We start from the raw sequence: 27,404 nt of genomic DNA on the forward strand, positions 1-27,404 counted from the left end.
AAAACAAAAACTGCAGCTTGGGGTGAAGTGTTGGAGATGTAACTTGAAACACCTCCGGGCTGCAGCTGCTCCTGCTTTATTAGGTTTATTAAAACAACAACCAGGATGTCTATAGACTGTATGATATGATATGATATGATATGATATGATATGATATGATATGATATGATATGATATGATATGTGCACAGTTTGATGTAGCCTAAAGAAAATACAGCATCTCCAGGAGTTGCTGTGCAGCCAGCAGCAGGCTGCAGCAGTGCACAGTCAGGGATGGCTATAAAGTCAAAAAGCTGGTCCCTGGGGAAAAGTCCCAGCTTCCTCCAGACCAGCACATTTCTTTGATTTATCACTGGAGAGCAGATGGTGGTAGACGAGGTCCCAAGCCGCTGGGAGGTGCAGACCCCCATCTGACCACAGGCTAATCTCTGAGCTCTGTCCACGGTTCTGAACTCTGATCACTGAGGGACTGTTGCACCTTCCACACAGCAGAGACAGCAGAGCAGCCGTAAGGCACGTGTGGATTACTGGGCCTGCAGCACCCACTGGGCACTGGTCTCTTTGAAGATTTTGTTGAAAAGTCAATCAAACAAGTGCAAAAGAGAGACACAAAATAACCAAAGGGATACACATATTAGCTGCACAGAGCTGCACAAGGACTACAAAGTCGTACAAAAAAGCTTTAAAGACATCTAGACGTGAAATGACCACGGAAGCGTAGACAACAGCTGTGAAAAGGTGAAAAGAAACTGCTAAGAGACATCATTTACTCACAACACAGATGACACAAAATCATGCAAATGATGGTTAGATAGATGGTCATTTTCACAGAGTTTTTGCTGCTTGACCCTGCTTCCTGTGTTGTTTGTTATGAAGAGGTTTAATCCTGTTTCTGATCATCCAACCCATCAACCTGGCCTAAACAACAACAGAGATATAAAACCAACGTTATCATGACGACGGGTCTCTCTCATTTCATGGAGAGAGAGGCGTGAGTGAGTCTGTGAGTCTCTGCTTTTATTTGAGCGAGTGCCTAATTGGATTATTTAAGTGACGAATTAGAAACACTCATTCAATTTGCAGCAGCAGGTTCAACTCCTCTCTTTCATAGGACGAGTGACAGATTAGGTGTCATCGCTAATGTAATTAATCAGACCTGACCCTAAATTTCTGTCTTTCTCTGTATGAATAATTCTAGTTTCGACCATGTTATTCCCAGTGGGCAAAAGACAGGCAATTACCATTTGTACTTACAAGCCTGGCATGTCACATCTGGTGCTCACATTAAAGCATTGGAGGATTGAAAGAGCTGTCGTCCTACTCCTGTTGCCCCTTCAAGCTTTTTTCATCTGTGTCTTGGTTTGGATCAATGCAAATAAAATTCTCATTTCAATCCCGCTCCCCCTGAGAATTACCACAACACTTAAGAGCTTACAAGTGTTTCAGTGTTACGCACTGTTCTCCTACAAGGCCTGTCAACATGTGGGCCGGGGAGATTTTACACCATAATTTGACTTGGTGTCCCAACTTAATGAGTGGTGGGTCTTCCTTCAACTTTTAATTTATAAAATACTCTTTGTAATATTCAGACAGATACAATGCCGTTTCTCTCAAGAGCCGTTCTCAAATAATGGATTCTCAGAAATTCATTAGTAGGCTACAGGTCATTAAATCAAGTTGAAACACTCAAAGTTCAAACAGCTGAACTCATGTTGAAGTAAATTAAAGTTAAATTAACCTGAGATGAACAACATTTGTATATTTAATATTAAATTAACGAGGAAAAATTATTCAGTTTCATGAAATGTATGTATTTAGAATGGATAGGTAGCTGATGATTTACACCGTTCAGTGCAAAGGGTTCTTCTTATATACATGACCAGAGGCTGAATGATGAGAGGGATGATGGCTTTGGCTTGAGCTGTGTAAGGTAACTGGAGCCTGAGATAGGATCCTCACAAGGGATCATGGGAAAGAGGCAGGACTGTATTTCCTTAAAGCCCCAGAGATCTGTATCCCGTTGTTCTTTCTTTCATGGAAAGATTCAGGGCTGTGACTTGTGTGTGGGATGAGCAGAGCTGTCCTTGCTTGCACACTGTGGTGGACTGTGTTGAGTATTTCAAAATTCAGTTGATGATTTATCAGTCATGAAAGACAAAGTTGTTGTATAGGCTATGATGTTTTAGAAATGCCCTCTCGTACCTGAACTGCCTGACTCTGCTGCACTGTGCCTACAGATCCTGAATCAGCAGAATCAAACCAGCCAGGCAATACAGTGCAGTTCAGGCTTCAACACAGTCTATGTGCTCAGTTGTAACAGCCTGAGCTGAAACTTCCCCTTCCCTGCCCGGTGGTAAATCTGCAGGCAGTAGACAGAGTGGCTTGAGGCCTCTCCTAACATTTACACTCTGCTTCTCTGTACTGAAATTCATCCCTCAGCATCTCAAAGGCACAGATGGTTGTGTTGCCAAACTTGTAATGTAGTAAATGACTCATGTCTATTACTTTCATGCCAGCTCTCAGTTTGCCAGAGTGGGCTGAATTGTATGTGTGTGTGTGTGTGTGTGTGTTTCTTTTTGGATATCTCTGAAACTCTTCAACTGCTCTTTTATAATCATGGAAGTCAGCAGAGATCAGGGGTTTGAGATTGAAAACAGGCAGTTTAATGTCATCATATCGGTCTGTAAGAAACAATGGGCACTATTATGTTCAAATAGTATAGTATAGTATAGTATAGTATAGAGCTACAATGATGACTCACCATTAATCAATATTGAAATATTGTAATTAGCATCTTATTATATATCTTATAATTTAGGTTCTTTAAAGGGACAACAAGGAGTTTTGGAAAGCAAAGTGTTTTCATACTACATTTACCATGAGCCTCTGCGCGCACGGTGAAATTCTTGGACCGGTGCAAGACGGACGTCTCGCCAAGAATGTTTTCATTCATCAGCAATGAAAGTCGGAGGTTCGAAGACGATCACATACCGTCGTAGTTCCGACCATAAACGGCAATTCTGTGGCGGTTATTCTCATGACTCGCTGGGCAGCGTCCGTGAAACCGAAAGTGAGGAAACACTGGTCGGCTCACCCAGCGTTTCCACCATTAATTAAAATAACAATAGAGACAAAACGATATATTTATCGAAAATGGAGCCATTAACAAGTGTGGGTAGCGGAGATTCGTGAGACTTTTTTATAACCAAATAGAAACTCCTCGTTGTCCCTTTAAGCAAAATGTCCTAAATGTCATTAATTCCAGGTAATGTCAAAATCTGATGGAGTTTTTTTCTGTCTCATGTTTTAGTAAACAGAATATTCTTTAGGGCTGAAGACAGTGGCATGGGCAATTTATCACTGTGGTAGATTAATAATGAAATTAATCAACTGATGCCACCATTATGAAAATGACCCTCAGGTGGGGCGCCCAGTGGCTGAGCAGGTGCCCCATATGTAGACTTTAGACTTTAGACATTTATTGTCCCTCTAAGGGAAATTCTTTTTCACATGACCATTTACATTTCGTTTCACCAGACACATACAAACACACACAGATTACAACACATTGACACACATTATTACACTCTGGCCAGACTACAGTCCTCACTGCAGTCAGTCCTGGTTCCAATCCTGTGTTGGGCAGCCCTTTAGTGCATGTCATTAATAAAATAACTTTCAGCTTTCAAAGTCTGGGTGTCAGGACATATCCTAATGTGTTAAAAAACAGAAAGAAATACATTTATGTCAAAACAAAACTACATTTATTTTAGTTACTTCTCTTCAGATTTTTAATGTGTTGTATTTTTTGGGAAAACTACAGTTGTGTTGAACTTTCTCAACTTCTAAGTCACACCCCTGCCTTGTGATAAGGGTGTCGCAAATATGGCAGCGAGACTGCAAACTACATCTCTAGTTCGAGTGTCTCATTCTTGTTCAACAGCTAGTTAGACTTCCAGAGAGCAAAGTGCTGTGGCATAGGTGGCTGGGAATCTGCATCATGTGATGTGGATGCTTCCACTTTGCGGAGCGTAATAAATCAGCGTGTGTCTCCGGGGCATCGCTGCAGTAGATGGTGCATCACAAAAGCATCTCACAGCTCAAGAGGAACTAGGAGAGGCCATTAGAGGTTGTTGGCTGCAGGTCTGCTTTGCTCCTCTGAGGCTCCGGCGTGTCAGATTTATAGCGTCAGTGAGGTGCTTCACACTTAAATGAGCAGGAAGGAAGAAGGCTTGATGTTGCCATGGCGACCGGGTTTATTAAAAATGGTGTGAGTGCATCTATGGATTTTGAAGTAAGGCTGCAATTAAGGATTATTTTTCATTATTGCCCAACGTGCTCATTATTTTCTTGATCACGAGATTAGTCATTTGGCTTGGTAAATGTCAGATAATGAGAAATGAAGTTTTCTGACTCATTTTGTCAGCTTTATGATGCATTTAATATCAGATGACTAATCAATTGGCAGAAATGCTCGTATTTGTGTATGGATTACAGCTGCGCCCATAAATTATTTCCATTTTTGATAAGTCTGGTAATTGTTTTCTGGCTTATTTAATAGTTAAGTACAAAAATCATGAATTTCTTTTTTAAAAAGAAGAGTTTGCTCAGTTAGTAGAGTAGTAGTAGAAACAGTACTGATACATGAAAAGGCTGTTTTTGTTTTACCTCTGTCCTTGTTGGTCTTTGCACTTACCTGCTGCATCACTGAGGTTTCCTCTGAGTGGCTAGAAGAGGTTTCATTCATGAGAACAACAGAGGCTTTCTGTGTGTGTGTCTGTGTGTCTGTGTGTGTGTGCGCGCGCGTGCGTCTGCAAAAAGCTCTCATAGCTTTTAGCAGCTGCACTGTCTTTGAATGACTCACTTCCATTTCGCCCACTGAGATTCCTGCCCAGTATCAGCTTCCGTCTGTCCACAGCTCAGACTGTGTGCACACTCTGACTCCAGCAGCTGAACCGGGGGCTTCAATAAACGCCCTGTCCGCACCACTGCTCTGCACTGGCCGGCTCAGAAAAGCTTATTGATTACAAAACAAACTAGCATGGAGAGCACAGAGGTCCTCCACACTCGCCCTGGAATATTGATTGAATTCTTTTAATTGCGAAGTATGAGAAAGTGGCTCACTTAATACGAGATGGTGCTCCACAACACATACACGTACATGTACAATTATCTCAGCGATATCTTTGACCAAGAGAATGGAGGAAATCAGAAAGGGCCTGTGCAGGCTGGGGCTCCCTGGTTAGTGTGCTGACACAATAAGAAAATATGTGATACAGAACAGAGTTAAAGGTAGAGTCTGGAGTTTTTTGCCCTAAAATAAACGCTAAACTTATACAAATGAAATCTGTCTTAATCATCACCTATGGGCGTCTATCCTGTGTGGTGGGGGCTGTGTCTGCAGCCCCTTCCCCCTGCCTGTATTTTGGTCTTTTGCTTTGGTTTGTTGTGCACGGGGCTCTTGTCTCCACTGCAGGAACCTCCCCCACAGGGCCGCTTACAGGAACTTTTACAGGGCCGAACGGAGTCCCTGCCTGCGGGGGTAGGTAAATGTCCCGGTGGGGCTTGAGATTTACTCTGTGCTGATTGGTCAGACTCAAAGCAGGATCATGTGACGCTAAGAGAAAGCCCCAAAATAAGATGCGTTTTTGTAACCCAGAGATAGGGGTGGGCGATATGACGATATTAGATCGTCAAGGATTAAAACATGTAGACGAAAAGTCTCTGCCAAAGTGCAGAGATCGTAGGATCGTCTGGGGCTCATTCTATAAATTGCAGTTCTATGCTGATGCACCAATGCACCAGACGTGTTACATCGTCAATCTGAACAACCAATCATAGCGAATTACGGGCAGTGAAAACTTTCTTACCCTCCTCCTTGTTTATGTGTGTAGCGGTAGCCGCATGGAGAGCCATGGCTGAAAGCCAAAGCAGGAGTTGGTCGCTTTTTGTTTTGTTTTTTTTAAACAGCGTTTCACCAAAGTCTTTGGTTTCACTATCTGTCATCTCTGCCAGTCAGCCCTCCACCTGCCGTCTCTCTCACGTGCAGGCGCACCACACGTACGTACACACACAGACACAGACATAAACACACACACACATGGACGCATGGATAGGTCGCTCTTTGCCGCTAATAAACGGTAAATGCCCTATGTCGCGCTAATTGTACCCCAAGGGGGCAGTTGTCGGTCTGAGAAGTGAAGCTCACTTCCGCGTTCAAAAAACTGCAATCCCCTGGGCTTCCTCTGGGGGCTGGTGTCAGAAGGGAGCATTCCCCATAGACCCCCATGTTAAAATCGCCGATTTTACATCCTCAATAAACATGTTAAAAGCCTGGTGTCAGAACGTTTTTTTGTCTCAATCGATAGTTTCTACCCCTGCACACACTCTGAGGGGGGTGAATTTTTTTTTAACTCTACCGTTTTACTGTTATTAGGTTAAAACTCTGGCCAATTAGGGCGCGGAAACGTTGAGTGACAGGTCCGAGCAGCTCCATGGACAGCTGCTTCGAGGCCAGTGGGCGGGTTCTCGGCCGGCCAATCCAACATGGCGCTGTTCAGGCCGCCATATTTGAGTCAAACGACTCCCCTAACCCCAGCTATTTTGGTGGGCTCTATGCACAGCTGCACTACTTCCTGAATTTAGGGCAGCTCCTTGTTCCTGTCTTGCATTGTTGGACAGACTGATGAATCCAGGTGTGTCTGACCATTGTGACTACTCAGACACACCTGGATTGGTCAGTTTGTCCAGTAATGTGGGACAGGAGGAAATAAGGGGGCTGCCTTGGGTTCGGGAGGTGGTGGAGCTGTGCAGAGAGCCCATTAAAATCTGTTCAGAAAGGCTCTTTGACATGATATGATATGATATTTGATATTGATATGATATTTTTGCCATATCGCCCACCCCTACCCAGAGAATAACTCAGTAAAAGACGAGAGTAGCAGTAGGCCTGGTAAAAAAAAAAGAGTGACAATCGCGGGATTACATGACAATCGAGACGGCATTTTTTTTTTTTTTTAAGAAAGCGTCTACTGACAGAAAAAAACAACAACAAGAGCAGTAAAAAAAAAAAAACACTGCACAACGACCACGCAATAATGGAAACTGTTGCACTTCGTCATCAGAGCAGTGGGTCCTGTCTGCAGTGGGGACACGGCCAGAGGGCCGAGTGAGAGGACGGTTCCTGTAGAAGTTCCTGCCCCCTCCTTTTACCAGGAACTCCTGCAGTGGAAACACGGCTATTGTTTACAAACTGCAACGAACAAAACCCCACACTCTACCTTTAACACTGGTGTTAAAGGCTCTTGGTTGGGTGTGTAACTGAAACTTTGCCTCTGCTCTTTTTTTTTTAGTTCCACAGCAAGAAAAATGCTCAGACAGAGGGTTTCACTCGCTGTTTGACAATTCAACACATATTCAGGCCTGGAAGCAAAAACAAAGCGCTGTCTCATCTGTTGGCCACTGAGCTCCTCCAGTAGAGCATCAGAGGATTACATGCTCTGGTCCAGGGCACCACAGCAGCAGTTACTGGGCAAGTGATGTTTATTCACATTTCACCTATACCTTTAGTCATCCTGCTGGTCCAACAATTTTGTGAGAGTGCAAAAGTTTCTTATCTATCATGCACTACCATTAGGGAGTCGTCTGATCAGACCCAGATTATTTCTGCAGCATTACAACGACCCCAGCCAGACTCAGTAAGAATCTTCAGTTCCCCCCAGGGTCCCGACTGGGAGATGATTAAGTCACATGAGGATCCGTAGCAGGTTTTCAAAGTTGCTTTAAAAAATAACCAACTAAATTTATCATCTGAAAAACTAGCGTTGTGTTCAAGGCCACCTAACACAAGACCAAGTCAAGACCAAGACCAGAGCATAACAAGACCAAGACTTTGGGGGGGTTGAGACTGAGTCAAGACCAAGACCAAGGGGGTTAAGGTTAGGTTAGACAGAGTAAAAATGTAGTTGATTCCGAGACAAGACCAAGACCAAGACCAGTACCACAACAAATATGAAAAAGTGCTTGAGCTGTTTTAAGGGCAAAGTGTGATGACACCATGTTGATTTGATTCATGTTGTTGCTGTTTCCTTCCTACAAGTCTAGCACTGTGCTGCAGACTCTGATTAATTAACTCTGAATTTTATATTCTATATTGAATTTGGAGATTTATGACACATAAGCAAAAAAGCAAAGCATCAGCCTGATGACTAAAATGAAAGTGAATTGACCACCACCACCACAGCAATGTCTGATTCTGGTAAATCTCCCACGAAAATAAAAAGGCCGCTGTCAAACCCCAGCGGGAAAACAGTCTCAATTATAAGATTGTGTTTTTATATATATTTATATACAGGGGATAAGACCTGCAGCCCTTTCAGTTCTATTTTAGCCTTGCGCACTGCGCAGTGGTTGTAAATTACTTCCTGTAATAATGGGATATAACACCGGGGTCAAATGCAGACGGCCCCGCAGGGAGGAGTGTGATTAGATGACACACAGATGGCACTAAATGAGGAGAATAGCATCTGTCTGTTTGGACAGAGAAGTGGCTTCATCAGAGACTTTCATGACTTTCAAGGGTTTGAGGGGAGAGGCAAGATCAGCGTGGCACCAGCAGGCTGCAGTGTGAAGCTTCTGTTTATTATGAGAGGACTATCTCTCTCTCTCACACACACACACACCTGCCTGCTTTGATTCATTTTATTCACGACACAACACACTAAATAACAAAAGAGCTTTGTGTATTTGTGTGTCGCTGATATTCACTACACTTTAATTTTCTGTGAGAAATAACTTGTTTTTTTGGTATGCTGATGCTGATGTTCTTTTATTCATGCGTCAAAAGAGTTGAAAGTCGCTCAGACTGTTCAGCTTCCATGTTTGAATGTCATTGTGCATCAGCAGCAACCCCTTTATTGATTGAGTGGCTGCACTATGGCTGACCTGATAGCCCTGATGTTGACTGACTCATCCTGTCTGCCTCCAGAAAGCTCTTATCTAACTCCTGTATGACCGTCTCCTTTCCTGTCCGTCCTTTCTCCCTTTATCTAGATGATGAGCTACTTTCTGTCTCTTTCTTTCCAATTCCTGTTATTTAGGGATGTCCCGATACAACTTTTTCACTTCCGATATGATACGATATCAGCACTAATCATACATACATTTATTCCTTATTTTGTTGTGTGGAATGTTAGAAAAGGCTTGATAAAGTAATGTTACTGTTACTGATGTTGTAGTGATATAACAGAAAACAATAGTCAGCAATGGTAGGTATAGGAAAAACTGACCCATTTATTATTAAAGGGACAACGAGGAGTTTTGGAAAAGCGAAGCGTTTTCACACTACATTTATGAGCCTCCGCGCGCACCGTAAAATTCTTTTGACCGGCGCAAGACGGACTCATGTTTTCATTAATCAATAATTAAAGGCAGAGGTTCAAAGAGGTTCACATACCGTCGTAGTTCCGACCATAAACGGCGATTCAGCTACGTTATTGTCATGACTCTTTGCGAAACTGAAAGTAAAGAAACGCTGGTCGGCTCGACCAGCATCTCCGCCACCACTAATAATAACAAAATAACGATAGAGACAGAATGATATATTTATCGAAAATGGGCCCATTAACAAGTGTGTGTAGCGGAGATTCATCCACATTAACGTGAGACTTTTTTATAACCGATTAGAAACTCCCCTTTGTCCCTTTAACCAATTGGTATTGGCATAAATTTTAACCTTCAACATAAGAGTATTACCTCAGCAAATCCAATAAAAACAAAATGTTATATTTAAAGTGCAAAATAACCACTGGTTACCAACATAATCATACAATTGAATAGAATACATTAAAAATAAATTAGAAGACCCTGAAAAATAACCTAAATAAATCCAATTTAAAAAATAAGGTGTGCAAACAATACGTTCACTTTTTTACTGTCAGCATATGGTGGAAACAACTGTGTGTCAGGGACAAAAACAACAAAAACAACACAATATTGTCCACTGTCCAACTGCTCAAAGTTAAGAGTTCACAGCTCCAGTTTGACTGACTGACTGTGCCCAAAACAATGTAGTCATTCCTCTTAGTCTTCACTAAAGAATAGAGTGTAAACACAATAAACATATCACTATTCTGCCTATCTCTCTGTCGATCCCTTCTTCTCTATCTGCCTGGCTACAAGGAATGTGTGTGACAAGGGAGAGCCCTCTGTCTCCACCCTCCTAGCTAATTATTGATGGCCTAATGTGTCCTCTCAGGGACATGTCAAAGTTCAGCCTTACAGTGTGTGTGTAGAGGGCGTGTTGGAAGGCAGGATGTGTCATGGTCGCAGGTGAGCCGAGACGCTCCTGGACTCAGGTGTCAGTTGTCCTTAAAGCTGTCAGTAGTGACGTGGCGTCCGGCGGTGGAGGACCAAGGGACAGCTCAGAGGACAGACCAGGTTCAGTAAACTGCTCCCATCTCTAATGACAGACTGGTCTCTATGTTTAGACCATTACCGTTGTATTCAGATGTATAGTTGAGAGCTTATTCCAACTTCTTTCTTGTCGTCTTCGTGACGTTAAGTTTAGGGTTGATGCATCCAGTGGAAGTCGTCTTAGCTCAAGTACACGCTCTTGATCTTTGTCTCATCTAATTGAAAGCATGGACTCTCCTCACAGTGGCATTTCCGTGGTGTAACCTTGGACGCCCTCTGAAGATTCCTTAAGTATCCACTTTTTTCCCAACGTCAAAAACATAAGCCTGTTTTGCCGGTTTTGCTCTACCGGTGGAATTTTATGTTTACGTTTCCATGGTTTCGTTAGTCGCGGTAAATGCATGGATTATTTTTTTTTTTTTTTTTCAATGAAAATCTGTAAAAGGCATGGATCATCATCACACCAGCTTTTAACAGTGGATATCACAAAAATTGACAACCGCAACTGACTGATGACAACGACTGAAAACCATGGAAACGTAAACGTACAATTCCACCAAACCGGCAAAACCAGCTTCCGGTTTTGACCATAGATGACGTTAGGAAACTTGTGGATACACAGACTAAAATAAATGAGTATCCAGCTTCTGTTTTGACTTGTACCCTCCCAACATTCATTTTCTTCCTCTGTTATTGGTCTTCTGTTGCTTTATTTCCTGTGTGTGTTAATAGAAATCCAAGTTAGCAATCACCTTTGCACTTCCTGATCAATTGGAGATTGATACTGTGCACAGGCTGCAAAAATTTAAAAAAAGAAAAGAACGGTTGTAGATGTATTTAAGTCTGCCTGTGCCCATTGTTGTATTATTGATGATACATGAATATTGTATAGAAACAGGAATGGATTTCAGCTAGTCCCTCGTCCGCCTGCCTGGGATCTCACAAAAGGTTTTCATCTACTTGAGATACAGGACTGTAAAGTGCATTCTCTTGTTGGACATTTTTATTTGTTTGGATACAGAACTAAAGCCTTTAATCTTATTTCTTGGATGTGTTTAATATGAGCTTTCTCCAGTGCCCTTTGTTTCCATTCATACAGTTACACATATCTGTGCCAGGGAATTGCACAATAACCACTATCTTCCACTGCTGGCTATTAAGCAACACCATCGGAGCAGCTGAGGGTTAAGTGCCTTTCCATCGAGGCCTCCTCTCTGATAATAAAACAGCTGTTGAGGGAGTCGAGACCTGCTCAGATTCTCCTTCTTCATTCACATTTTATTGAACCGCGACGTTTGTGCTCGCAGCCGAGAAGGCAGGATATTTGACTGGGCTGGAGCAGTTTATCTGAGGCCATCATCAGTGGTGATATTATTCTCTGTGATAGCTGGAAACAAGTGTATCGTTTCATAAAATCTCACTCACCCACTGCCGTTTACTTTTTGGCACATTAAGTTGGACTTCATCCTTCATGGATTGGACACTGAAACCAAAACTCATTATACACACTTTGTGTATAATCCAATTTGTCCTGATAGTGACGTGAGATTACATCAGCCCTTAAAGAGTTCCTCCACGTGAGCCAGAGTGGTCATCTCATCTATCTGTTTACACAGCACTGTGAATTATTGATGAATGAGGCTCTATATATAGGATCTGAATCTGATGAGGGCAGCAGCAGCAACACACTTTGTCCTGGGGGAGAAAAAGTGCTGCATTTGAATAACATGGCCAAGATCTCACAGTACAGGAGGTGTTTGTGCTCCGAGGGCAGCTGCACTGAAAGACTAAGAGGGAGTGTTTCTTTTAAATATGTTTGTTGTTATGTGAGCATTAAATAGAAAGTGAGAACTTCTTTACTATTTCAGCATAAAAAGCCACCGTCTGACTGTCAGGATGCATCCGAGTCAACTTATTTGTCCTTGAAGTGTCACCGTATCTTGCATATCAGCATGTCAGCAAACTTTGATGTGTTTTACGTTTCTTATGTTTTATGTAAGCTGAGGTGAGGTAACCCTGTAAAGAGCTCTGTTAAGTTTCATACGAACACAGTCAGTTGTGATTCAGATCATTTGTTATCAGTGGCCGATTTGTTATCAGTTTCACCTGGCGAGTAGGCTACAGCAGGCAAAATGGTTTCTATTTTCTCTTTTGGTAGCAGGTGTGTGGTTACGTTCTCTCTGGGGTTTAAAATCTGAATATCTTCTTCCACATGCTGAGATTTTCTACTTCTTTGAATGAGTCAATAGCTTTATTGACCTAGTTGGATCACCTTCAGAGCTTCTTCTTCTTTACTTTACTTTGCTGTTGTGTCTCTTGCCAATAAAGATCTGTTTATCCTGTAGTTTTTGCTGTCAACTTGAGAAGTGATTCCTAAAATAGAGCAAATGCTCAAGGAAAGGTTTGGAAAGAGTGAATTCAAACATTTGTTGCAAGAGAAAGAGATGAGCCCTGCTATATTATGATTGTTTTGTTTTTGTAGGGACTTAAGGGTTACAAATATATCACTAATGTGACTTTGAGGTGGAAGGTATAGATTTTTCTTTGTGAAGTTGATCTGGAAAATAAAAAATATTGGAAATCATTTTTAGAAATGAATACATTCCAACCTCAGGACTTGGCAACATTAAACAGCATATAGTGTCAGTGGTATTATGTTTACATGCTGACACTGTGACATATATTGCTAGATATGGGGCTATTTGAAAGTTTAGTTATTTAGTAAGCATTAACAGTTTAAAAGGAGCATTTCAACAGTTGCACATAAAACTGTATGTCTTTCTTTTTCCATGAGCTCTCCTCGGTGCGAAAAGCAACTCTCTTGTTTTGCTTTATCTTACGAAACAGCCAGCCAGGTCTGTGGGAATTTACTTTTTCATGTTGCCATAAGTAAAAACTGATGTCTGCAGGTTGGGCTTGGGCAGACCTATTGCATACAGATATGAATAATTCTTATGATTCATATTTTGACAAATGTTTAAACCCAAATCCTTTCAACCTGACTCCGGGCCATATCAGCATACCAACATCCATCATCTGCATGCCCCACAGACACACTAATAATATGCCATGTTGTTGTGGTGTGCTGGTTTTGTTTGGCTGCTTTTGTCTCAGACCTGGCAACCCTGAGCCCGGTCTGGTTGTCTTGTGGTATAGCCTACAGTTCTCTTTGAGGAAGTAGCTCTGCCACACACACACGCAGTGTTGTTAAAACGATGGATGAAGGTCTCTGAAGACAGGAAGATGCTAAGATGCTAATGCTAATGCTGGCTAAATAGCAATAGAAAAACTTGAATATAGGCCCTTTAATCTCCAATTTAATTTGACAATATGTGTGAAATTGTCAGTGGAACAGCACTGGTCACACACTGTAACGCAGATCTTTTCACCACGGTGTCTTCTTCATACCTTGTCCTCACTTCACCAGTCACCACGGTGACCTGACTGTCCTCCAACTCACCTGTTGTGAGGTGAATACAGAGACGATCAGTCGTCCTCTCTGCTCAGTGATCTTGTCTTATTTTGGCAGTCTGCAGATCAGGCTGCAGCTGAAATTGTGGCAGAGGTCTCTCTCACTCCCCCTGTTTTTTTTTTTCAAATCCCAGGGTGTGTTGGATGTTTTTCTCCTTTGTGTCATTTATTTTGTACAGACAAATTAATTAGTGTTGCTATTTTACCTTACACACAGTAGAGTGGCAGCTTCATAGCTTTTGTTTTGAACTCTATGACAAGTTGTCTAATCAGTTTTTATGATGGCTGACGTGTCAAGGACCTGCTATCAGGCCTTTTATGCAAATTCTGAACAGCCTATGCGTGTATTTAACCTAGAGTCACCTCACACTTAAATGCTCAACTTGATGTGTCGTAATCTCTTATTACTCTGTCCCCACCCGGCCTTTTACTAGAGAATACTGAAGGGACTGTGTGTGTGTGTGTGTGTGTGTGTGTGTGTGTGTGTGTGTGTGTGTGTGTGTGTGTGTGTGTGTGTGTGTGTGTGTGTGTGTGTGTGTGTGAATTTAAAGGTATAGTTCACTCAAAATTCAAATTTCACTCACCCTCATGTGGACTAAGGGCTGGGAGAAGTTTCAGAGTCCTCCGTGCCTTCTCTGAGTTACAGCGGGGCTCCGTGCAGCACTGCATGTCCATATGATGGTAGCAAACGGAGCTCACTTTTCTTCGTCCAAAAAGACACACCAAAAAACACCCAAATACCTCCATACTGCTCGTCTGTAATGTCCCAACATGAGAAACTGTTCCGAAAAAAATTAAATAAGTCTATATTTTAAGCTTGTTTGTAGCGGAAGCTCTCAGTGTTGCTCTGCCGGAATCTCGCACGATTTGCAGAGCCGCGAACTGGGTAGACACAGGCAAAGCAAGGAACTGAGACACTGGGAGCTTCCGCTACAAACAAGCTTAAAACATAGACTTATTTAATTTATTTCGGAACAATTTCTCATGTTGGGGCTTCAATACAAGAGGGACATTACAGACGAGCTGTGTGGAGGTATTTGGATGTTTTTTGGTGTGTCTTTTTGGACAAAGCAAAGTGAGCTCCGTTCGCTACCGTCATATGGACATGCAGTGCTGCACGGAGCCCCGCTGTAACTCAGAGAAGGGACGGAGGACTCTGAAACTTCTCCCAGCCCTTAGTCCACATGAGGGGGAGTAGATAATGAGTAAAATTTCAATTTTGAGCGAACTATCCCTTTAATAGAACAATGTTGTGTTGTTTCTTATGTGCCCTGCTGATTGATGTCTCACCATCTTAAATGCAGCACTGACTGTAGCCTGGTCAGTGAACACCTCACACTCCCACACTACAGCATCTCATAGACAGCAGCCCACCCGTCCACCATACCCCCCCCCCCCCACACACACACACACACACACACACACCCATCCCCTCTCTCTCTCTCCTGTGTGTCTCTCTGGCCTGCTGCTGCTCTGTCTGAGCCTTTTAACCAAAACACCACAGGATTATCCCTCACTCATTGAGAAATACACACACACACACACACACACACACACACACACACACACACACACACACACAGTCCTTTCCTGCACAGTGCTCCAGGCAGGCAGGAGGATCTGAGATCACAGATGAGACTGACTGGCTCCACTTCTTCTGCCGTGCTCGCTGATGCTCCGTTGTTCAGTCAGTCAGAGGACGGCAGGCAGCGCTGAGCAGAAGAATTAACCACCAGGACTGGAGGAGGAGGAGGAGGAGGAGGAGGAGAGGAGAGGAGAGGAGGAGAGGGGCTGGCTGCTGAAGGAGCCCACGTGTCTCTTTTCTCCTAGCTGTAGCCTTAGCCGCTGTTAATGGAGGACTGGGGGTAAGCTTTTGTTGCTTTTGCGGGGGGCTGTGCTCTCCCTCTCTGCCTTTTGTCTTGAGGTTTGGCTCTCTCGATTATGTCGATGCTGTGTGGGCTCGCCGTGCTGCCAGTTGCGCTGCTTTTTGATGCCTTGTGCACTTGCTTCAGAGGGATGGGGATCCCCGATGCTCTGGCTCTGGTTTGTGAGGATGTGGATCTCTCAGTGTTGTGGCTGCAGCTTGTACTGATGAAAGAGGAGAGAGAGTAAAGAATGGATCAAAGCAGCGTGATGGTGACTGAGTCTCAGATGGAGCTGCCAATGTTTGTGGGTTGTCTTTTTGTGTGTGTTTTGTTTGTGTGAGGGCGGGTGAGTATTGTTTGTCTGCTTTAATTTAACATTACAGACAGAATCATGTATTCATTTCTGTTTCACTTGTTGGCTTTAATAAAAAAAAAAAATGCTAAGCCAGTCAGTAGTTGTTTTCCTACACTGTGATCTGGAGCCAAGCAAAGGGCTATTCTGAACAAAAGCCCACTCTCTGCATGCAGCTAATGGATTAACCAAGCATGATAAACACCCACTCCTCCACCCCACGCTGCATCCGGTTGAGGCATTTTGTTTTGCCCAAAGCTGTTGGGTTAGACCTCTCTGGTAATTTCCCTCCATTAATTGGATTTTTGATTTTTGATTTTTTTTTTAACTCTCCCCTTTTGCTCTCTCGTTTTATCTCTGCCGTTTCATTGTGGAAAGTGTGGCTCCATCCATTGGTCCATGGTTGACCCAAATACCCATGCAGCTCTGGCCCCTCCCCCTGACCTCCTATCACAACACATCACTGCTCCTTCCCTTTCTATTGTTTTCATATGTGTCTTTTCTTGGTCAGCAGCTCTGGCTTTGTCAAGGTTTTTTTTTTTTTTTGGTGATGATGACATGATAATCTAACTGTCAGTTTCCATCAGCTGGTGCTTTGAGTTATGATCTGCCGTACAAAGAAACTTAAATCTGCAGTAGACGCCGTTCACAGTGGTGAGCTGGAACGATCTCTTGATGTGTTATTAACTTTTGTGACAAATCAAATTGTGATTTTTATGTCGACTTTGAACAGAAATGTTCTCTGTTTGCAGCAAACTTGATCAATTCTCCCTGTGAGTGTGTTTTGGCCCATGGTTATTTGCATGTTAAGTTTATATAAAGGAGCTAAGCTCGGAAACAGCAAGCCTGGCTCTGTCCAAATCAGCACCACTAAATCTCACTAATTAACATGTTACCTCTCATTTTTTAAATCTCTTTTCGTAGAGATTAAACACAATCTTTAGAGGCTCATTTCTCAGTACACTGTGGCTGTTTAATGAAGCACTGCGGCAGAAATGACCCCCTCATATCTCAACCGAAGCATCAGGACAACTTCATATGACAAATCCTTATCATTCATTGATTTTTGTTTTCAGAAGCTGGACGAAATCTGTTTGTAACTGAAACTGACATTTCGGTACACAGATAACAGCGCCATCACATGAATCTTATCACTGTTTTGTTGTCATGTTTGTGATTTAGCTCATTTGTTTGTTACCCTCACGTTGGATCTTATCTCGTTTTGCGTGTCTTTTCTGGGGTTGTGTTTTGTTTGTATGGCTCCTGCCACACCTGCTCACATTCATTCTGTTATGCAGCTTTATAGTCAGTGTTGAATCACATCTCTTATTCATGCTCATCTAAATAGCTAAACTAAAGTAAACAAGGTGCTGGGCTTTATTGTATCATAATGGGTTAGACAGTAAACACACAAGTAAATAAAAGTGAGAAAACTCATCCTGAACTGAAATGACTGCATATTTTTTTACTGCTTAGATAAAATGAACATAGTTGCCATTGCCAAGCTGACAGTTCACACTGAAGTATAAAACCAGTTTCCCATAATGCATTTCACACGAACTGGCAGGGATATTACCAGCCAGTCACTGCATTTTGAAGAGCTATGTCTGTCTGTCTGCTCACACTATAGTCTGGCTAATACCTGGGTATTTCTTGCGTAAACAAAGTTTACATTGTATGCAGGGTGAGTGCACTACATACTCATTTTACATCACACTTAGTAAGAACAGTACGTCAGCAGGTATGATCCCAACACAGCCACAGACTGGTCAGCGGAGGATTCACACCGTGCGTCATCAGCTGTGCTCGCTGTTACTGTTGCGGCACAAAGTGAGGCTCCTGTACCCTAACAACCTTGACCAAATGTCGTTTTGTATTAAGACTCCTGTTTGGGCACTTGCTCAGTTAGCTGTTGAAGTGAACTGAAACATAATACCTACATTTGAAAGAATAATCCTGTTGATGTTGGTTGCTTCCATAACCTTGGGAGAGAGGATCCATCTGATCGGCTCCATCACTGACACAATCAGACATCAAATGCAGCTTCCAGAGTGTGTGCTTCAGCTTTATTCAATAAGGCGTCTTTAGTATTTTGCATAAGTTTGTTAACATTACCATATTACCTTGAAATTACTGCCTCAACAGACCAATTAAAGCCGTGATGTCAAACCCCTGAGTGTACTGACCTCAGTACGAGTGTGATATTTCTTATTTATGAATCCATTTATGTCTGTTTGTTGTTTCTTTATTTCAAGCCAGTCTCACTTACAGACTCAATGCTAAACAGCCTCAGCTGCAGACATCAGCACGCACTACACACAGATAATGAGTCTCTGAAAAAATGAATAAAACCTTGCACGGGTTTACTCAGACGTCTCAAGCAGGTGTCGCCAGCATCTCATTTTAATGATAGAGTGGCACTGTAAACATTGTGCGATCTGCTCTTCAACAGGCTCAAACGCACACAAACAGCAGCACAGTCCTCTCAGACCGGCCCATTCACAGATACAAGAGTCTTATAGGATGGAGAAGAGCTTGAACTGGAGCGTTCCCTCGTGATCTCTCTGCCTCATTGACGCTGTTGTATAGATCTGAATCTCTCAGTGTGAGTGTATGCATATAAATGTGAGCTGGGATACAAGCAGGAGCATGGGTGTATACTTCTCTATTGCCTGTTATGTCTGTTGTCTACATCTGCGTGTTGCTGTGAGGAATATGAGCTGACTGTGAGAATCCCTCTGTGGCCATCAGGACTGAACCTTAAACCCATCCACGCTGTGGAATGACATGAATTTGGTTCTAATGACTTATTTTTAGGGCCTAATGGCGGTTATGACGCCTCATCACATTTCAGTCGCTGCTGTTCAAGGAGATTTAACAGTTTTAATTGACTATAATGTTTAGCTGATATCATGCAATGGATCTAGAAGTTAAAAAGATATTATATATTTCACAGACTGAACACAACGACAGACTGAATAGGTTCATCAATAGTGCTAATTATCTGTGCAGCATGGTCTGTATGTGTCTTTACCCTGAGGCGTCTGTAGTCATCGCTGTCTAAATCTGAAATATTATGTTTCTGTTAGTCCCTGCAGTCCCACCGCCGCTACACTGGAACAAGACCCACAGACTGCTGTCAGAGTAACTCTATGTTGTTGTAGTCATTCTGCATCTTTCTGGCAGTTAGCGTGTCTCTTTGTGATCATATTGTGTTTCAGTGGTCATTTTCAGTCCGATTCAATAATTTCCCTTCATGGTGGTTGTGTATCTATTTGTTGGCAGTTTGTGCAGGCGGGTGGACAGGTAGATGGATGTGGTCTTCACGCTTCTCCCCCTTTCTCACTTTGGTAATCATTTTGTGCGCTAATTGCAGCAAGTGTCATCATTAGCAATCATGTCACAGCTCTTCATTTCTGCAGCAGCATAAGGTGCTACGACGCAGCCTTGGGATAATGTTAGTTGATTAGAACGAGGGCAGATTAATCTGCAATTACGCTACAGTGTTCTGACAGGAGGCTGGGTGAGTTGAAAATTAATAGGCAGTCGTTACATCTGTTGACAGAGTCATCTCAGGGGAGTGGAGAGAGAAATACCCAGCAGTCCATCAGACTTTTACACTTAAGACTTTGGTTTGGCCTTTATAGTACAAATATGTACAGGCTCATTCAGTGGTATCACCTTACAGAGAATCTGATTTAAAGGAAACTTACATATATAGGCCTACATAATGTCACTGCGAGCTGAATCTCATTTTGATGTATCTTGTTATCTATTTCTGGCATTTCATAGCTCATTGTTTTTCTAATTGGAAATTGATCATTCATTTAATTAATTTGTATTAATTTGCCAAACTGGCATTATTAACTGGTAACACACCTTTTTAAATTTATTGCTTAACATTCCTTAGAGTAAATAATCAATCAACCAATCAAGAATTTCATTAGTACATGAATCTAAAGAGATTTAAATGGTTATGAGCAGCATATTTCATAAATCTAGGCCATGACAAGAGTACTTGCATTTAGTCTGGTGGTTAATTGTCTTTTAGCATCCTGCATAAATGTTTCATGTGCTCTGCCTTTTACTGGTTACATAAGAACTGTGCCTCCAAAGTGAGTGAATGAGTTTTTATGAGCGCATAAATAAAAGAATTAAGATAAAGACTGTGATGTTGTGATCACATGAGCTGCAGGAATAAGCTTCAGTCTGAGTTGGAGGGACAAAAAAATTGCATAAGCTTTTATCAGTGTGTTATTGCTGCATACCTGAATTATTTTTAGTAAATACAGCAAAAAGCTCTGCAACATTATTTACAGCCTATTACCAGCTCTGTGAGTTCAGAGGATGTTAATGCGTCTCACGTCTCTCTCTGTTCACACCGCTCACCGTCTCCGTGTTTACACTCTCCTGTGCTCATCTTCTCTGACAGTGCATGAGGAGCGTTACTCTGCTGCAGACCGCCACATCCTAAAGCCATCCTGCCAAATCTGGGACCATGTCTGGAGCCTACGACGAGTCGGCCAGCCTGGAGGAGACCACAGACAGTTTCTGGGAGGTGAGACCAGTTTTTGACAGATTAGACCTAACCGGGAGCTGACGAGCCGCAGAGTGATGAACTCTCACTGAACCTGTTTTGTCTGGGTTGGTGGTGAGAGGATAGATCTGGGGCCTCGTTTATCTGCTGCGTGTGGGCACCGATCCGAACGTAAGTCAGGCATGTACTCGTCGGTATGCATGCTTTAGCAGTAGCTTCAGCAGTGAGTGTTAGCAGATCTCTGAGCCCGCACAGATCTGTGTGTTACAGCCACCTTTGATCACTGAACATAATGACTTTAACAGATACATTGTGTTGTCATTATTTCTTAATCAGACTAACGCAGCTACATCTTTTATCATGCAAATGCAAGTGCAATAATTAAAAACTTTTGGTAACACTTTACTTGAATAGGTATTCATAAGATTGACATAAAACTGTCATAACCATGACATAACAGCTTTTGAAGAAAGGTGACATTATTTGAGATGTCCTTGTTATGAGAACTTGACATAATTTTTGAAAGTTTGGCAATTAGGTCTGCTATGACAGTTTAAATTGTCTTTATGTCAAGTTGTCAGAACAAAAACATCTCAAACAATGTCAACTTTGCATTAAAAGTATCATAACTTACCGAATGACACTTAACGACAGCTGTCAGAAGTATTTATTGATGTTTATGACAGCTGTTATGTCATGGTTATGACAGTGTTATGTCCATCTTATGAATACCTATTCAAGTAAAGTGTTACCAATTTTTTTTCCTACTGCTGTGACTCTCAGTGTAGCCATCAAGGACTTCTCACAAATAACCGCGCCGCTATTTTTTCATCTCTGGGCGACACTGCAGTGCTATTCTGACTCCTTAGCTCTGGTCTCGGGTCATTCTTTTCTTCATCTACTGTACGTCTCATTATTGGTGCCACAGTTCATGGCACTTTCCATCTGTCATCATGCTGCTCTTGTGAAATAGTTGAATTTCACATTTTGAACCTCATTTTCAGTATCTCAGCCTCATTGTCTGTGAAGGTTGTCTTCATTTTATTTCTCTTTTTTTCCCTCCATATTTCAAGTACAAGTAGAAATAGTTAGAAATAAGGGCCAGTCTCTAATAAAAGTCTAATAATAAACTAAAAGATTGTGGATCCCAGGCAGAGGCCGTGAGAGACAAAATAAGAAATCTGGTCTTTCTAGGAGTTTGCGTTGCTCAGTCTATGGAGCCATTATGGTGTCATTTGGGTTTTTAGCCCTGGACCATGCAGACCTGGTTTGATTCTGAGTTTTCCCATCTCTCTCTCTCTCACACTGTGACTCCAATAAAAGCAAAAGCCTGAAATGATAACATCAAAAAGAAATCTAGTCTGTCTCTCTTTACTTTCTCCCTGAGTGATCATTTACAGCTCAGTCTGTGCCTTTCATTCACGTTTGTGATGAATTTGTCAGACAATGTCAAAGTTATAAAATCAGGATTTAACCACAGGCGGTGCAGCCACATACTAGGATTTCACCTAGTCTTGCTCTTGCCTGGTTCTTACATTGATTACATCACATTTTTCTGTTATTATGGGCTGTTGGGAAACATCAGACGACGTGACAGTGAATCGTTGGAGGTTTTCCGTTTTTTGTTTGCTTCATTACTGAGGTTCTCCCTGACATCACCTCACCGGCAACTTTTCCGAGCACAAACAGTTGGACGTAATGTGACCAACAAGTTCCCAGAAGTCCATTCATTATATATGAGAGGTGGTGACCGTTCACAAGCCAAGAGAGAGTTCAGCGAAACTCCAGCTACACAGATCCTTCTGACTGTCATGTATCTGTATGTTGAGTGATGGACTGACTCAGCAGTTCCTTTAGACTCCTCCTCAGACAACTCATCCATTTCCCCTTAGACCTGGCTGTGCTTCATCCTCATCATGTCCCTTCTGCCAGGCAGTGAGTTCAGGAATCAGCTGGAGCAGCAAAGGTGTCTGCTTCCCGCACACAGTCACTACATCACAGTCACTCGCTGCATCACAGTGAAGGCTGCTGCAGTAGCTGCCCGCTGATCGCTGACTCGGCTCGGCTCGGCTGCCTGAAGCACAGAGGCTGGAGTGGGACACAATCGTTTGTGCACAGCTGCTCACATTTACAGCCGCTCACACTAGAGATTTCAGCCAGGTAAACATCTCTTCTTCATTCGGCACAGACTGGCGGAGAGGTGAGCAGCAGTGAGTGCACTAGATGGGTTTCACTTCACTGTCTCTGGGCAAAGCTCACAGCTCGCTAGGAGGCTGCTGCTGCTCCTGCGTCCATGGAGGGTTGTAAATTATATGACATTAACCCACCCCCACCCTCCCTGCCATGGTTACATAACTCCACACACTCAGCAGCAGCAGCAGCAGTTTCTTCTCTGCTGTTCCCTCCTGTCTTTTCACTGCATCACCTGCAGGCTGAGAGAAGAACTGCTTTACACACCTTGCACGATGAAGCCGACAGCAGCAGGGCAGTATGCAGCAGTTCTCTCGCTAACAAAATACAAACTCTTTTCAGTTTCTCCGTGATAAAATAAATTTTATATATTTTTTATTTTATTTAAACTTTTATTTTAACTCATTGGTCACTGAGGTTTCCCTCATTTACAGGGACGACGAGTTTACAAGCAGCAGCAGAACATAAATACAATTACATTGAATAACAGTTGCAGGATGATTTACAATGGTCAGACACCATACGTTTAAAATCAGCAAGAGTAGGAATATTCTCCAGCCCCAAAGTATGTTGGAGAATATTCCATGAGTTAGGAGCATCAAAGGAAAAGGCAGATTTACCAAACTCTGAATGTACAAAAGGACCTTAAGAAATAATAAACCACTAGAGCAAGTAGAATAAGATCCAGAGCACCATTCTAATAGAGATGAGATGTATGGGGGCTGTTTACCAGTAAGGGCCTTAAAGATAAACATATACTGTACCAGTGCTTCATGCGTCTGTCAGAAAGGGAGGACCAACCAACTTTTTCATAGAGTAATGATGATTGTCATATCTGTCCCCGGTAATAAATCTGAGAGCAGAGTGATAAATGGAATCCAGAGGTTTGAGGGTTGTAGCTGCTGCATGTCTGTAAATGATATCACCGTAGTCCAAAACTGATAAAAAAGACTGATTCTACAATCATAACGAATCATAAGGAATTATATATTTTGGTGGTTTGATGTTGCCTCCTGCTCTAGGATATTATGATGGACATTTTGCAGTGTTGTCTGATGTATTATGGATGAAACAAATTGAGAAAATAATCTGCAGATTAATCAGTAATGGAAAAAATTCAGAGGTTGCAGCCGTAGCCTTGAGTAAATTCATAGAGTGCGTGTGCTCTTCTTCGTGCAGGAAGGAATCATTTGACTAGATGAGCAGATTGATACCACTCAAATGCCAGTATGGTAAATAAGAAGCTGGAGTCAGCAGCTGGTTTTCTTAGCTCAGCATAAAGGTAAAAGGGATCAGCTGCTCTGGCATGTTCTAAAGTTATGAAGCCCACCTGCCAGCTCCTCTTATTAAAGTTACACTTATTATCTAACACTTATTTATTACGATACAGGTGTTCTTACAGTAGCTTTGGTCACAAGTGTGCAGCCAGGCTAGTCTTCATGCTAAGCTAGGCTAAGATCCATATTTAACATACAGATGTGGAGATGAAATCGATCCTCTCATCAAACTCTCAGAAGGCGGTAACCAAATGCCAGCCATTTGATGAGGGGTGAACAGTTAATCAATAACCTGACCCCAGTTTAATTACCAATGCAGAGCCAGAGGCTGAAACTGTCAAAGTGTTCAAAGAGAACAAAAAAAAGGGAAAATAATATACTATATACATGCAATAGTTTTATTATAAATTGATTATTTGCAGTCAAATAAAAATACAGACAGTAACTTGAGGCGTCTTCTCTCAGGTTGGGAACTACAAACGTACGGTGAAGCGGATCGACGATGGCCACCGGCTCTGCAACGACCTGATGAACTGCATCCAGGAGCGTGCCAAAATTGAGAAAGCCTACTCACAGCAGCTGACCGAGTGGTCCAAGAGATGGAGACAGCTGGTGGACAAAGGTACAGTCAGAGGTGTCTGTCAGCGCTCGTCTGCTTCGTGGTGTAAATGCTTCAGTGTTTTTCTGAGCCTTCGTTTCCTCCGGCCCAGGGCCTCAGTACGGCACGGTGGAGCGAGCCTGGCTGGCCGTGATGACGGAAGCGGAGAAGGTGAGCGAGCTTCACCAGGACGTGAAAAACAGCCTGATCAACGAGGACTTTGAGAAGGTAAAGAACTGGCAGAAGGACTCGTACCACAAACAGATGATGGGAGGATTCAAGGAAACCAAAGAGGCAGAGGAGGGCTTTAAGAAGGCTCAGAAACCATGGGCCAAAAAGCTAAAGGAGGTGAGAGAGTGTGTGTTTTTCACTAATCCATCCTGTCATTTTGTATTATTTTATTCACACAGGTTTTGTTGAACGCATTTAGTTTTGGCGCTGACAGGTTTGAATATTTTATTTGTAAACTCAGCAGTAGCAGAACATTGTTCCTGACAAGATGTGTTGCTGTTGTGTTTCCTCTGATTACTATTCCTTTGTTGCTCCGTGGATACTTTGTGTTTATCTTGGAAGAAAGCTGCTGCTGGAACACACTCTTTTCTCTTTCAGATTAATAAAGCTTTGTCTCAGTTTAAAGGGATAGTTCAACATTTTGGAAAATTGGCCCATTGCCATAATCCCTATAGTCATTCATTACCTGTAATTGTCGGTGCAAGCTATTTTTAACGGCCGAGCGGAGCCACGAGCTGCTCAGAGCTACGCTACGGAGGCTAATGGGATTTCTTGGTTTCCCTCATCAATTCATCAAATACACAATCCAACAACTCCACAACGCTTTTGTGGTTGTTGTGACCTACACATTCACCACGCTATGAGATAATAACGGAACGTTACGAGATGGAGTCGTTTTAGAGGTAAATTCATGCAAAGCTGCTGATGCGCTGATGACTATAGGGATTATGGCAATGGGCCAATTTGCCAAAATGTTGAACTATCCCTTTAAGATGATTCCTCTGCAGGTGGATGCGAATCTTGTGTGGACCGGGGGCCATTGCATTTGTGTATCTGTAGCTATTCTGCACACGTACCACAGTCTATGTGGGTGAATATTTGTTGAAGGCTGTAGTATTATTAGACCCAAGGTGCTGAGGGCAGACTTGGCAACAGTTGGGGTTTTAAAGTTATTTATTCTAGAAACTCTGCAAAATTGGCAGAGGAGCGGAGGCGAGGGACTGAAGGCAGACAGGCAGAGCGAGGCGGGCAGTTGGCGGGGAAAACATCCAAACAAAGCAGGCAAACACAGGGATGTGGCCGGACATGACAGGCAACAGGAGATGACTGGATGAAGAACCCGAGGCTCAGGCAGACAGAGCATTAGCAGGAGCAAACAAGAGCCAAAGAGAAGCTGACTGAACAATCTGGGGGGGGCTTGAACACTGCAGCAGCTTGATGAGATGATGAGGTACAGGTAGACAAGGTGACTGGGAACAAGCAAACCACATAGGAGAAGATGAAACAGCTGGAAGACAAGGAGAATACCTAATCACCTAATGAAACTAAGTAAAAACAGGCAGCCAATTGAGAAATAAAAGAGGAAGTTATTTCTCATGCAACATTGTCAAGTATTGTTGTGAGAGTTATTTTGTCTTTGTGTTGATGAATTGAATATCTTTGACACAAAACAAGACATTTGATTTAACAAGAAAAGAATTAATTGCAGCTTGACTTTATGCAGATTTTAGATCTTGTTTCTCACAGGTGCAGATTTATTAAACAGATGCCGTTAGTACAGAAATGCTTTCTCAAATCTCATTTGTTCATTTGGTCTTTCTCCCTGTAGCTTGAAGCTGCCAAGAAGTCGTACCACATGGCCTGTAAGGAGGAGAAGCTGGCGTCCACCAGGGAGGCCAACTGTAAGGGAGAGGCCTCTGTGACCGCCGACCAGCAGAAGAAGCTTCACGAGAAAGTGGACAAGTGCAAACAGGATTCACAGAAGGTGAGAAGAACCTCTGGGATCAGCGTTATACAAAAAAAAAAATGTTTCCCACAATGAAGCCAGAGCAAATCAGCTCACTGGCTATTTAAAGATGTGTGGTGTTAGAAAGACAGCATGGAGTCAGACAGTGTAGCATTGCAAATGTGTTAAAGAAAATCACACCAGCCTTCCTTTATCTGCTACACTGAATGCTTCAACATCAGCTATTCTGTAGTAAAGTGAACTCTGAGCCCGGCAGTGACCTTCGAACATCTCTCTTGTGCTTGAAGACATGTTTACTGCCAGTTCAAGGTTAATAGGGTTCACTTTTGCCCAGAGAAATGAAAAGCAGGAACACGTGGACAAGTTAATGCATCAGTCCCTCCAACATCATTGAGATATTGCACAACGTTTAACATTTTTCGGTAACACTTTACTTGAATAGGTATTCATAAGATTGTCATAAAACTGTCAGCTGTCGTTAAGTGTCATTCGGTAAGTTATCTCACTTTTGATGCAAAGTTGACATTGTTTGAGATGTCCTTGTTATGAGAACTTGACATAATTTTTAAAGTTTGGCAATTAGGTCTGCTATGACAGTTTAAATTGTCTTTATGTCAAGTTGTCAGAACAAAAACATCTCAAACAATGTCAACTTTGCATTAAAAGTGACATAAGTTACTGAATGACACTTAACAACAGCTGTCATAAGTATTCATTGATGTTT

The 27,404-nt window shown here is 42.5% G+C and overlaps 1 protein-coding gene across 3 annotated transcripts in view; it reads left to right on the plus strand.

The window, feature by feature from the left end:
• Positions 1 to 27,404, plus strand: part of pacsin1b (protein kinase C and casein kinase substrate in neurons 1b) — a 31,129-nt gene that overhangs the window by 411 nt on the left and 3,314 nt on the right. Inside the window, exons 1-5 of one of the 3 annotated variants that reach the window (XM_085777087.1) lie at positions 10,284 to 10,436; positions 20,533 to 20,658; positions 24,570 to 24,726; positions 24,815 to 25,050; positions 26,543 to 26,698. In XM_085777087.1, coding sequence (XP_085633213.1) covers positions 20,599 to 20,658; positions 24,570 to 24,726; positions 24,815 to 25,050; positions 26,543 to 26,698 — 609 coding nt within the window. In that variant the 5' untranslated portion in view covers positions 10,284 to 10,436; positions 20,533 to 20,598. Of the gene's footprint in view, positions 1 to 10,283; positions 10,437 to 15,548; positions 15,749 to 20,532; positions 20,659 to 24,569; positions 24,727 to 24,814; positions 25,051 to 26,542; positions 26,699 to 27,404 lie in introns of those variants that run through there. The other 2 variants (XM_085777086.1, XM_085777085.1) reach the window with 2 other exon arrangements.

Source organism: Trachurus japonicus, chromosome 5 (assembly GCF_045865225.1).
Source record: "Trachurus japonicus isolate A0001 chromosome 5, Traja_1.0".
Taxonomy (NCBI): domain Eukaryota; kingdom Metazoa; phylum Chordata; class Actinopteri; order Carangiformes; family Carangidae; genus Trachurus; species Trachurus japonicus.